The sequence below is a fragment of the Hippocampus zosterae genome, chromosome 3 (assembly GCF_025434085.1).
Source record: "Hippocampus zosterae strain Florida chromosome 3, ASM2543408v3, whole genome shotgun sequence".
NCBI lineage: Eukaryota > Metazoa > Chordata > Actinopteri > Syngnathiformes > Syngnathidae > Hippocampus > Hippocampus zosterae.
In genome coordinates, this window is record NC_067453.1 from 13,860,498 (window position 1) to 13,873,926 (window position 13,429).

The 13,429-nt window shown below is 41.2% G+C and overlaps 2 protein-coding genes across 4 annotated transcripts in view; both read left to right on the plus strand.

Annotated features, from left to right (window-relative positions):
* aars1 (alanyl-tRNA synthetase 1) overlaps positions 1-13,429 on the plus strand; it is a 90,570-nt gene that overhangs the window by 29,634 nt on the left and 47,507 nt on the right. The window lies entirely within an intron of this gene.
* rspry1 (ring finger and SPRY domain containing 1) lies at positions 882-13,412 on the plus strand. 3 transcript variants are annotated; one of them, XM_052061708.1, is made up of 15 exons: positions 882-1,084; positions 1,673-2,297; positions 3,464-3,516; positions 6,020-6,132; positions 7,432-7,558; positions 7,640-7,698; positions 8,044-8,110; positions 8,179-8,310; positions 8,400-8,515; positions 9,318-9,461; positions 9,550-9,661; positions 9,808-9,910; positions 9,993-10,145; positions 10,934-11,038; positions 11,575-13,412. In XM_052061708.1, the coding sequence occupies exons 2-15, from the start codon at positions 1,900-1,902 to the stop codon at positions 11,669-11,671; spliced, it is 1,779 nt and encodes a 592-aa protein (XP_051917668.1). In that variant the 5' UTR covers positions 882-1,084; positions 1,673-1,899; the 3' UTR covers positions 11,672-13,412. The 3 variants fall into 3 exon arrangements, with proteins under 3 accessions (XP_051917668.1, XP_051917670.1, XP_051917671.1); XM_052061710.1 differs by having other exon boundaries at positions 882-1,057; XM_052061711.1 differs by lacking the exon at positions 882-1,084 and adding an exon at positions 1,095-1,177.

The following is a 13,429-nucleotide window of genomic DNA, read 5'->3' on the forward strand; positions in this document are numbered from 1 at the left end:
ACCCTAGACCGCAGCAGAGTGTATGACTGTCCCAATTTACAACACACTATCTGAATACTGATGTGATAATTGTGGTTCTCAATACTTTATTCACGCTGAAATTCTTGATCCTATGAGAAGTGAAGGGAACATTATGTGGCAGCATCTCTTTCTGGAAATTTATATTGCAAATACATGTATCACATTCTGTTGATTAATTATAGCTATTAATTTCCCTGAAACATTGAGCTTGTGTACAAGTACAAATGTTTGGAATAAAATAAAAATACGGTGTGTGATCAAAGTCTGAGACATGTGATAAAATACATAAGTTTGTTTCACACGGTCTTGATTTGGGTCATTTCCCCCGCAATTTTGTGAATGGGAGTGGGACGGGTTGTCTGTTCCCAATGACTACCTGAACTCTGTTGGAATAGGCTACACCACCAATGTGACCACAAAGATGAGTGTGGCTAAAAAATAAATAAATAAATGTATGTGTTGTGGGGGGCAGATACATTTAATCGCTTGTTGGCAGAAGCTACTTTTGAGTCGTGTGGTTCTACACTTTAATGACGTTTTCCAAAAGAAAGTGGTCAGGGTCTTTCAATTGGCTTTCCGCAGTAGTCTGCCACTGAATGTGTCACCGGGGCTGCTGAATTTCAAATCCACATTACGGTTCAGCCCGCGGTCTGCCTTAAGGTTCCCTCCTGGTCCGTCACTTTCTGAGAGGGTTCGTCACATTTCTCTATATTGCATAGTATGTTGATTTAGGACATAATACTTAAAATATATAATACATAATTCCCCTTTCTAGTCACAAAAATACTGCAGATATTGAGCAGAGAAGTGGGATGTATTTTTCACAATGTTTAAGTTTTGTCATTTTACGTTGTGTTTGTATTTATTATAGAGAAAGCTACGGAATGCTTGTCTGCATCCCGGTTGATGGCAGTGAGATTTCGGTCTGCTGCTAGCTGCCTGCGCTACGGAATTTAGCACGGATCTTGCAGGCAGCGATTCCGTGTAGCGTCTTCTCAATGTGCATGACACATTAAGCTATTGGCCATCGACAAAGGTGTGTTGAGGAATACGCGCTCGTTGGGTAAATCTACTCTTATATTACCTTGACTGCAGAAGCACTACGCCTAGTTCATTATAAGTCGTGTTTCCTAACTTGATCAGTTTGAGAGTCATGGTGAGCCAAGCTATCGTCTTAGCAGCTGTTTAGCGACAGCTTAAATTGTCGCTAGAATCCTATTTGGCTACTTTCTGGCGTGTCTCTCTTCAGATGCTGCAGTATTTCGAAATTGACTGAGACGCAATTGTGTACGTGAATGAAATTCAACTCATAAGCGACGCTATAGTTACGACTTTTTAGACTCGTGGTTTTATTTAGAGCTGCCATTGCTTATAACTGTTGCTTACTAGTTGGCTAACAAGCTAGCAGCACGCTAACAGTTTTGGGATGTTTTGTCAACAACACCGATAGCATTTTAGTTCCATAATTATTATTCTCTCTGAGTTACTGGAACTAATGCCCTGTTGAAAATTGAGTAGATTTGTGTGAATCAAGAGAAAATAAATGGCGTTGTAGTTTTCACTGTAGATTTTTAGAGTGACATTGCGTGAGTATAACACTTGTATTACATTTTTGTAGGTCATGCCCTAATAATTTTTTTCCCTGTCTTAGCTTTCCAAAGTTGGGTGAAATCAGGAGGACCTCTAGTACAGAACCTTGTGATGCTTATGATGATTAAAGATTTCATCACATCGCCTGTCCTCTCTTGGTCTACTAACCCAGTTGTGTGTTGTTAAACATTTCTCCACTTTCCCGTCGAGAGTCACGATGATCATTCGGTCCAACCCAAACCTGCCCTTTGGGACAAGAACCCCCCATAACCAAGCTCATCAAATGATATGATAGTAGCTACCTGGATCAGTTACTGTGCCTGCAGGAGCCTTGCACAGGTTCTGCTATTCCTTTTCTCCACAAACACCTTTTCTTCCCCGTGGGAGACCCTTGCCTTTGTGCTTGCTGGCCCTGGAACCATGGGTAATAGCTGTGTGTGTCGAGAGGATAGCGATGTTGAGGACCATCACCACGGGACATCGAGAGGAGCCCGAGGACAAGCCAGGCGGGTGGATCACGGGACGGGCACAGCTGTCGAAGTGGGAGAGTCTCGTAGCAGTCGCCCAAGGGACCCGGTTAGACCCCCACGCAGGGGGCGCGGCCCCCACGAGCCACGGCGGAAGAAGCAAAACGTGGATAGCCTGGTGCTGGACACGCTGGCTGTCATCAGGACCCTTGTAGACAAGTAAATAAGTTGTGTCATGCCCTTATTGACAATATTTATTTAAAGACATTACCTTTGAAGACTAAATGGGCCTATAATGTGAGAGCATAATCTCTGGTCAGCATTTTCTCAGAGAAAAAAATCTTCAAGCATTTGAACTAGATTAATCTAAATTTGTGATTTTACAAAGGTTTATAAAGGTTTTGATATGAGTAAGTGTGTACACTGCACACAGGTAGCTGACTTCTCTTGTGATTCGCTATCGCCGGAGATAAGTGTCTCACATTTTGTTAACTTGTAACTGATTAATATCATCGTTATTGTGGCAGGTTTGAACTGTGACAGTTCCAACAGCCTCATGTACTTTTTGTCTTCTTTGTCAAAAGGAGTCCCGCAAACCATTAGCCACACTATATGGCCAGTAATCTTACATTTGTAATTGTATGCTTCCAATTTTATGACAACTGTTTAGTGTTCTACTGTGACAGACGAGGCCCATAAAAGCATGCTTAGAGTTTAGAGCTGCAACTACAGATTATTCTAATAATCGATTGATCTGTCGATTATGTTATAAATTATTTAATCAAGTTGATTTTTAAAATTATAACAATTTCATTTACATCCATTTATTATCAAAAAGGGGACTAAATTAAAATTGACAAAGCAGAAAATGTACAAACATAAATTATTATTCAGTTCATGGTTTGCCCGTAACATGCCAGGAAATATGCAAAAATGTTGATTTATATTTTCCAATGTGAAGGCAAATGTTTTATCTTGACTCAACACAAAGATCACAAAGTCTGCTTTGATGGAGCACCATAGAAATCTAAGAAAGTTTACTGTTGAGAGACTGAAATTCCAAAGATATGTCGATAAATCGTTGCACCTCAAGATGATTTTATCTTTTCCATTTTTACATGGACGCAGTTTGAAAATTCAAAGAAAAGTTATAACTTGAACAAGTGGCAGTCAGAATTTGCAGACCATTCTCAAGTGCAACAGTCAGAGACAAGTAATTGCTGTCTTTCTGCCATTAAATAGGTAACATTTTTAAGTATTTGTCGGGAAACTTTTCCCATGTAATTAAACCAAATGATTTTCGTGTCGTTCACCTGTAGGAATCCACATATTAGACGAGGCTGCTTTCACATTCATGAAACTGATTTTTCTTTTGTTCCCACCAGTGATCAAGAACCGCCTTATTCCATGATCACTTTACACGAGATGGCAGAGACGGGTAAGAAAATCTACATTTATTGGTCTTCAATAAATCATACAAAGAGAAAGAATGAAGATTTTTCTTGTAATGCATGTTTTGTGAGTTAAGATGTCACTGACACCTTTTTATACCTTAAATTGACACTAAATTTGAAAGTAGAAGTGAAAGCAGAACATATTTCAACTGAGGTTCCTAGTTTTGTTGATTATTGAATGTCATATTGTGCCTATTGTAAGCAACGGCTTTAGGTTCATTTTGTAATGTTTGGGCATGATTATTGATGTACATTGTGAGATGCGATTTACTAGTTTGAAAAAAAAAAAACCGAAGGGATCTTTGCTGAAAACTGAGGGATCACGATGCTGTAACAGCTTCAGCACCCCTTATACGGGGTAGACTCACCTCTGGTTTACTGTCATGTGTTTATGGTCTATTGTTCGTAGTTCTATATTGCGCGTGAGTGGTTTGTCATGTGCACGTTGTTTGCTACACAACTTCTTCACAACCCTAACTGAGAGTTTTAGCTTGCAGATAGCAAGTCATGGGGCTCAGCCATCAAGTCTGCCTGTCTAACGTGATGTGTTGCAATATTCATAGACCACTTGGCAATGCACTTCAGTTTTATTTTGAAAGCAAGGATGTTAATTGTTTTCCTTTAAAGCCTGCCGACTTATTTCTGTCTGCAGTAATGCAAGGGAGTGACACTCAGCAGCATGCAGACATCTGCCAACGACACTCAACCATAATTTGAATTTATTTTCAAACCTTTTTTTTCCTGAGTGGATATTTTTTTTTTTTATTTGATTTGTTTAAAAACCGAGACCATTTACATTAGGGTCGTTCGGAAATTCACTGACTCGTGTGCAGTCCCCTGAGAGTTTGTGTGTTGGGAGAGGCACAGCGCCCTCCCCTCATTCATGTTCAAGTGCAGCCTATGTTATAAACCAATCGGCACCACTTGCGTGACCTGTTTATATCTGTACTGCCTGGTGCACTGTGTCCCAAGTTGGAGCGCCTAGAGCAGGGGTGCCCATTAGGTAGATCCTGATCTACCGGTAGATCTAAGACAGGTCCCAAGTAGATCCGAGGAGTGTCGAGGAGGAAAAAAAACAAACAAACCTTCGTGTGTCTTTGTACATGTTAATAATATATTTTTTGTGTTAATGTAGGCTGCACCCTAATCATCCTATCAGTCTCATTTTCACAAAAAAATATTCAAAAAAATAAAATAAAGCAGGTACATTTTAAATTTACAGTGGCGCGTGATTATGTCACCGGAAGTTGTTAGCGCTCAGCAGTTTGCAATTGCAGCTTGTGATAATAATAATAATAATTATAATACATCACATTTGTAAGCGCCTTTCACGACACTCAAGGACACTGTACAGCCAAGACCAATAGTAAAACACAGATAAAATAATAAATAAAGAAAGAAAGATTTAAGGTGGGTAGGCAAGTCTGAATAGGTGGGTTTTAAGCTGGGTTTTGAATAAGGAAAGAGTCATTATTACGAATGTTGGGAGGAAGTGAGTTCCAGAGTTTGGGGGCAGAGTGACTGAAGACTTTGCACCCCATTGTACTGATACGGGCAGAGGGTAGAAAAAGGTGGAGGGAGGATGAGGACCTGAGTGAGCGAGAGGGAATGGAGATTTGAAGAAGATCTGACAGATAGGGGGGCGCAAGGTTATGGATGGCTTTGAATGTATAGAGAAGTATTTTGAAGTTGATTCTAAGTTTGACAGGAAGCCAGTGGAGCTGTCGGAGGATGGGGGTGATCAGAGCTGTTGCGCTTTATCTTTTATCGTCATGATTCTCATTCAGAGTTTGCTTCGTGTACAATTCACCGAGGGCACGAGCAAAGAATAGGAATCGAGGAGGGCCCAGGGAAGCACTTTAAAACGGTACGTGTGAGCTATGATAGTTAACAGACTGCAAAAGTGCGTCGCATGCCTCTGTTTCAGGCTGTTTTTCATTATGGTGTGCGTGCGTGCATGCGTGTGTGTGTGTGTGTGTGTGTGTGTGTGTGTGCGCTTGCGCATGCGCGTGCAGGTAAGGGTAGATCCCAGGAGGTTAGTTGATCGAAAAGTAGATCTTCGATCCAAAAAGTTTGGGCACCCCTGGCCTAGAGCAAGGATGCCCAACCCTTTTTAACTGAAGAACTACTATTCAAGCAACCGACCTCCTGCGTTCGACCTGTTACCGCACATGCATGCACAGACACGCTCACCCATGCACACACATTGTGCACTTTGGCATTCGACTCAGCACGACTTAGATTTGTTCTTGGTTTTACTGTTTGGTGTTTTCTACCGCCTTTATTACCGATTTGTCTTAATGCCGTTTAGGTAGAGGGTAGCTCTGTAGGTTTTCCCCATGGAAAGTGGAGGAGAGGACAACCTGTTTTGGGATGTGCAAACCTTCAGTAAAAATAAACCGTTATCTACTACTCCATGAGGCGCACATTAACTAAGATGCATTGGAGGAGAAGCTGAACCTGCATCTTGTCTTTCTTCTCTCTTAGATGACGGCTGGCTAGAAGTTGTCCAGTCTCTGATTCGAGTGATACCATTAGACGACCCACTTGGCCCTGCAGTCATCACCTTGCTATTGGATGAGTGCCCCTTGCCCACTAAGGTGAAACGTGTCGTAAATTAATTATAAACTTTTACCCTTAAAGGGAAAATGAAACCGCTACGTTTCCTTTTGCTTACAATTTCAAAAGACATACCGTACATTCACTGAGGAAATGACGTTGTAAGATGCGATCAGCTTCCCCATACTGCCCTTGCTTAAACAGTTAATAGGAAATAGCTCTTACTGCAGTCATTTTTAATACTTGTGTTGGCTCCAAGTAAAACTTGTTTCAACCACAGTTAATTTGCTTTTCAAATGTTACTTGGTCGAGCCACTGAAGGGAACACGTTAATATTAGGTTAGTTGTCTTAAGGATAAATACGACACCTGAATGCTGTGACACAAAAGTAGCCGATTCAAGAAATTGATGCGTCATTAAGATTGGGATTACTCCTGGTCCTAACATTTTATCCTGTCTCAAGGCTTGCCTGTATGATTGTGATTGTTGCCCTTGGATGGGATTATGTTCATCCAGCTCATTGACTGTGTGTCCCTTCGAATGAAGACATTTACCGGTAATATACTGGGTGCGGTGTGCTTCGTTTGGCTGCTAAAACAGGGAGAGGGAACTCCGGTTCCTCGTGAGCCATATCCAGCCCGTTTCAGATCGCTCTCTCTCCTTCACCACACCTAATTCAAACGATGAGCTCATCAGCAAACTCTATCAAGGCCTGGAACAATCACGATCAATTGAACCAGGTGTCTTGGAGGAGGGAGATGTGAAAAACAGGACTTCCCTACCCCTGTGCTAGAATCTGTTAATGCTCAGTGCTTTAAAAACAATTTCCATTATACTTGGGTTCACTAAATTAGTAAAGATTCTAAATAGATATCTATGTCCATCACATATACATCATCAATCTCTTAAATAAATCAGAAACCAGAGATTCACAAAAGGTTTTATTGTAAACTCCCATTACATATACTTGTTTGTCACACGGATAATTATACAATACCTTGCATGAATAATCATTCCCCTATCCTAATTGAATGTGAATTATCATTTAACACTACAGATAATTTAGGAGGCAACCCCCCCCCCCCCGGAATAATACATTTTCACAACAATGTAAAATACAAGTGTGCCTCTTGAAAAGCTAAACATATGGAGCCCAATTTTCTGCTTTGCCGATTCATGTTCTGAATATCCGCCTACTATGCACAGTTTACATTGTCAGAATGACTGCTATGAAAAAAGGGCCAAAATATCACCAAAGCAGAATTTCCAAGCGGCATATTTAACTTGGCCTTCCTGTGGTAAGTCACCATGTTTGAGTAAGCAACTCTTGTTGTCTTTAGGACGCACTCCAGAAACTGTCAGACATGCTGAGTCTGAGTGCAGCCGTGGCCCAACAGGATGCTCTTACTCCCGCCAAACACAGAAACACCACAGCTGTCCTCGGGTGTTTGGCTGAGAAACTGGCTGGTAAATTGACACCCTAGAATGTTTGTTTTGTCTTGTCACACTGACCCAATCACCTTCCTGATCTTGTGCCTTCTTTCGAAGGGCCAGCCAGTATTGGACTCTTGAGCCCCGGAACTCTCGAATACCTTCTAGAGAGCATGGTGAGCATAGTTGAGACCCCCCCAAAAAATATGTTTTCAATTGATGGATGTAGAGCTGCAAGAGCAACTCACACCTCACAATAGCTCGATAAATAAAGTTGAATTTAATTGAGAGTGATGCGTTCCAGAACTCGGCAATAGAAGCATTCAAAGTATCAGAACATGAAGCGTTTGCCTTTGCCCCACAATGGCAGCACATAACAACACTGCTAAACAAATCATTCATGAGAGAATAACACACTTTACATTAAGTTGTGACTCAGACGGCTCATGTGCAGTTTGTTCAGGTAATATAGAAATATGCAAATGAACGACTTATTTATTTCATGTGTTTCTTCCCCCAAGAGCTCTGAGGCGCATCCCACCGTCATGCTGTTTGCTCTGATTGCCTTGGAGAAGTTCTCTCAGACCAGTAAGTTCACTCGTTAAACTGACGAGGCAGTGATGTTCTTAAAAAAAAAATGTCTTTGTTACCCTTAGGTGAGAACAAGCTGACAGTATCCGAGTCTTGTATTAACAAGAGACTGGCTGTGTTGGAATTGTGGGCTGAGCACACCAACTATCTAAAGAGGCAGGTTGGATTCTGCTCACAGTGGAGCTTAGACAACCTGTGTGAGTTGGCCTGCGTGTTCGACAAGCTGCTCCGTTGATTGTGTTTGAGTGACTCACTAAAGAGGATGCTGCTGCTTTTCCCCATCCAGTCCTGAAAGAAGGGCGCCAGTTCACTTACGAGAAGGTCAATCTCACGCATATCAACGCCATGCTCAACAGCAATGACGTCAGCGAGTACCTCAAGATCTCCCCGAGTGGATTAGAGGTCAGCCTGTCTGAAATTAGCCTCAATTGTTTATAATCATGTAGATGCCAAATAAATGCAAAAGGAAACACTCAATTCAATTTCCACCAACGGGTGTTTCATACATCTAAATGTTAGGGCCCCACTCATTAATCAGTGTTAGCGCTTTTGAAAAAAAAAAAGAAATCTAATTTGAAAGAGAGAGCGAGTGAAAGAGATCTAGCTATCTGTGATTTTTTAAAAAACACATTACAATACAATACAATACATGCTGATTTATATAGCGCTTTCACAACAGCTGTAGCTGTAACAAAGCGCTTAACAAAACAGTTAACATAAAGTAAAATAATAAACACAACACATAACATAAAACACGGACAGTCGTGCAGTCCTAGCCACTTTTCCGTCACACGGAATGAATCACCACATTTTTGCAGATTTTTTTCCACTGCTGCAAATTGCAGCAAACTGCTAAAGGTACTATTGTAAAACAGTCAAATGTTCTGCCTTTAATTCATATCTCTTTTGTCAGCAGTAATGGACGAAAAATAATATTCTTTACATTTTTTGTTTATTTAAAAGGCTGTTTAATTGGTTATCAGAATTGTATTCTGCCTCACATCTGAATTGGTATCAGCCTCAAAAAATCCATAGCAGTTGTGCCCTAATAAATAATATTTTTTGCAAAAATTGGAGATCTCTCCATATCCGATGTGATATCCGATTGATTATGAAATTCTACGTCTTAAAATAAATTCGGCACAAGTCTCATATTCTTTTTTTCCCCTCCTCCACCAAACACACCCCCACACCCTGACCTTAGGCCCGGTGTGATGCGTCCTCCTTCGAGAGTGTGCGCTGTACGTTTTGCGTGGATTCAGGTGTGTGGTACTATGAGGTGATAGTCATTACATCAGGCGTGATGCAGATCGGATGGGCCACCAAGGACAGCAAGTTCCTCAACCACGTAATCCTTCTGTTTCCCGGCTATCCCACCATTTTCTCATTTTAACTGTTTGCGCAAATGTTTTTACATGTGCAATCGTGTGTTGCAGGAGGGCTACGGGATTGGCGATGATGAATACTCGTGTGCATATGATGGCTGCAGGCAGCTCATCTGGTACAATGCTCGCAGTAAACCTCACGCTCACCCCTGCTGGAAGGAGGGTATGCATTTTGAAATGACCGACAACAACATGTTTTGAGATTGTTGTTGTTGTGTAAGTCGGCACGCACATTCTGCTAAAACATCAAGATTAGTTAGACTAGATTTTCTTCGACCAGATAATGCTCTGATGATGGTGTCTTTGTAGGAGATGCAGTCGGCTTCCTGCTGGACCTCAGCAAAAAGCAGATGATCTTCTATCTGAATGGGCATCAGCTGCCACCAGAGAAACAGGTCTTCTCCTCTGCCACGTGAGTTTATATTTCATTTCTTTTTCCCGTTTTCTTAGTTCTCACGAGTGACATTTCCTCTATTTTTTTTCTTAAATCCCAGGTCCGGCTTCTTTGCGGCAGCCAGTTTCATGTCATACCAGCAGTGTGAATTTAACTTTGGTGCCAAACCTTTCCGCCACCCGCCCTCAGTCAAGTTCAGCACCTTTAACGAATTTGCTTCGCTGCTACCAAGTGAAAAGATTATCCTACCGAGGTAACTTGAAGCCGGCTGTATCCCCCCCCCCCCCCCAAGTAACAACTTAAACATGATAAAAATACAGGGTTGTAACACAAGCACAGTATACCCTGCCCACAAAAAGTTTTAGATATTTGGCTTTCAGATCATATACTGTATATGGAAACTGTAAACAAGTTCACGTTGCAGTGATATATAAGTAGGAGATTTAAGTAGAAGGATGCCTCATCTCAAAACAATTACCGGTAATTGAAACAAAAGGCAACAACTATGGTGGGTACACCACAACAAAACGTGTCAATGTTTCAACAACTCATCATGTGCCCTTGAGCACCAATTACAGCTTGAGAATGAGGTCTCATGCTCTCATAACTCCTCCCCAACATCTTGTGCAAAACGTACTGAAACATTTAACAGGCGGACATGTGCATTCAAAAGCTTAAAAGGTCACATTAAGTTCACCTGTAAAGGTTCAAATGCATTTTAGGCTCGACTTGAAATTTTACCTGAAAGCCAAATATCCCTAAGATTTTGTCAAGAGTGTAATTATTCTCATCCTTATTCAGTGATGAATTTTGTTTTAAAACCATGCTTCCACCTGGATATCAGTGAGGCAGTAAAAAAGCATTTCCATGCACTTTTGCACAATCTGTGAACACCACACAACTTCCCAAAATGTTTTAATTAAAATAAATAAATACCTTTTGGAGTGTGGTTGTTCATTACACCAACCTGCTGCAGTTGTAATGGTGTGAGCAATCGTCATTTGGCACAAACAGCATTTTCTCTGCTTGTGTTTTATCTAGACATCGGCGACTGGCTTTACTGAAACAAGTTAGCATCCGTGACAACTGCTGCACACTCTGCTGTGACACCATGGCTGACACAGAGTTGAGGCCCTGTGGACATGGGTACGCGTATGCATTTTTCTAAACTCCACCGTACTTTTGAGAATTCAAACCTCCATTGTGCATATCATTACATGAGACCACAGCATACCTTGCGTGACTCTGTTCAGCTGGTAGAAAAGAATGTGTAGGTTTTTTTCTTTGGCCTTGTTATTTTTACCATTTATCATTTTTATTGAAACACTCCAAAAAAATCCCCCTAGGTGTGAGTGTGAGTGCGGATGGTTGTTCATTTCTGTGTGCCCTGCGATTGGCTGGCAACCGGTTCACGGTGTCCCCCACCTACTGCCCGAAAACAGCTGGGATAGGCTCCAGCATCCTCCGTGACCCTAGTGGGGATCCAGCGGTTCGGAAAATTAATATCTTTTTTATTCATGTGAAAGTAAGAAAAAAATGCCTGAACAGGTACAATTCTCTTTCCATTATTTGCTATTGGGTAAAAAAAGGTTTGACCTAACCTCAGAATTGACCTAACATTGATCGAATAATTGCAGGTGTCCCTTTTTGTCCAACATTATCTGTGCTTGTTCTTTTTTCAGGGGTATGTGTATGCAGTGTGCCTTACAATTAGAAACGTGTCCCCTCTGTCGCCAAGACATCCAGACTCGCGTCAGACTCATTGCACATGTCTCCTGACACTCTTCCTGTGAGGATAGATGCACAAGCCCTACTGCCACCTCCCCCTCCAAGCCCCCTATGGCCCAGCAGGCTTGGAGGACGGTGCCGCAGTGAACGTAGCAGAACTGCACGTTCTGGTCAGACGAGGCCTTGGTGGAAGGGTGATGATAGGAAACGGAGGAGATGAGCAGATTGGAAACAGCAGAATTCCCGTGAGCTTACCCCTTATTTAACGACACCTCCTCTCGTGTTCTTCCGAGCAGAAGCAAGACTCGAATCCTCTTGAACTGTGTGGATACACTAAAGGAGCGGGTCAAAACTAAGTAATGAAGATTACATCAAACGTCTCATCTGCAAGACCCAGTTAGTGGACCGGACCTCTTTTTACAAATGAAGATGTAGCCCTTATAGAGGCCACTGTTTTGGGTTCTGAATGAGCAGGGTAGTCGTAATCAATTCAGTCATGAATACAGTGTTAACTATAAGGTACAGACAAATGTGAGGTATTTCACTTTATATGACTGGGTGTGAATCTGCAATTCATTGTGTTTCGAAGGTAGCATTCTCCGTGTCTTTGCTCCATGTCATACCAACGCCTCTCAGTTAATGTCCCTTCCTGATGCTGAACCATGACCCATTATGTGGACTTTTCATAAATAGGGACGATCTGATGCAGTAATGTCAACAGACCAAAAACATGCAGGTCTCACTTAATTTACAAAGAGGAATGACTTAGACGACTGCCCATACAGTAAGCAACCTTCAATTTGGTACTGTAATGATTTGAAATAATCTCTGCTTGCTTGTTGTGTATTATTTTGAAGTCTTAGATTGACCTTTGCGTGCAGTGGTGTATGTCAGTAAGGACCACAAGTACATACTAAAGATGCTCCCAGATGTGGATAACAGCGATAATAAACTTAAGTCGTACCACCCCAGTGAGTCTTTAGTTTTCTTAATTAGGTTGACACATAAATGTGGCATCGCTACAATGTTACTTTCTAGAAGAGTGCAACCCCCACCCTTAAAAAAAGTAACTTATTTTGTCATCACTGTGACTTTACAGTAATGCATGATAAATATGATTTGGACTGGGCTGTCAAATAGCTCTGAAACCTACCGGTATATTAAAAAATACCCCAAGTGTTTCTCCAAATGTTGTGGCATCTGTGTGTAACTATCTTTTTTTAATGCACTTTGCTACAAATCATTGCACTCCTTTAGGAAGTCTGCTAGTTTACAAAACTTTCTCAAATGTGCTCTATCATCTTGGTTACAAGCAGTCGTGACCGCTTCAGACTAACCCTTTACAATAGATACCATGTTTACTGCCCAGCTTTAGTTGAAGCATCTCCGGCTTGACTTGTTTTTTGAGGAAGATTCTCTTTTTGTGGCTTATCTGAAGACGTGTTTTAATTGTTAATAAAATCACAGCCGAAATGTATTCAACATATGCATGAGCTCAGTCTATAAAAAACATCTAAAGTATACTAGGAGGATTTCAGACGATTACTTGAATTGGTCAGTGAGACAAGTAAGTGCTTGTCTTGTTACTGTTTGCTAATTTGGAGCACCTTAAAAGAGTATCTGAGGGGAATAATGAGTTGGATGGCTGGGGATGAAATTCAGGATAAAATTGTGAAATATTGTTTGGAAAAAATAATTGAGGAATTCCCAAAGATGCGATTTATCAAAGAATTATTGTATCCTTGATTGTGCTATTTGTAATAAATGTTCATGTGATGTTTGTGTGTCTTTACATCCTGCTACATCATT

Excerpts from the sequence above, each read along its gene's own strand:
- rspry1 (XM_052061708.1), top strand. The coding sequence starts at position 1,900 with ATGATAGTAGCTACCTGGATCAGTTACTGTGCCTGCAGGAGCCTTGCA. Across the intron at positions 8,516-9,317 it reads TCTCCCCGAGTGGATTAGAG|GCCCGGTGTGATGCGTCCTC; the intron begins GTCAGCCTGTCT and ends CCCTGACCTTAG. Across the intron at positions 10,146-10,933 it reads GAAAAGATTATCCTACCGAG|ACATCGGCGACTGGCTTTAC; the intron begins GTAACTTGAAGC and ends TGTTTTATCTAG.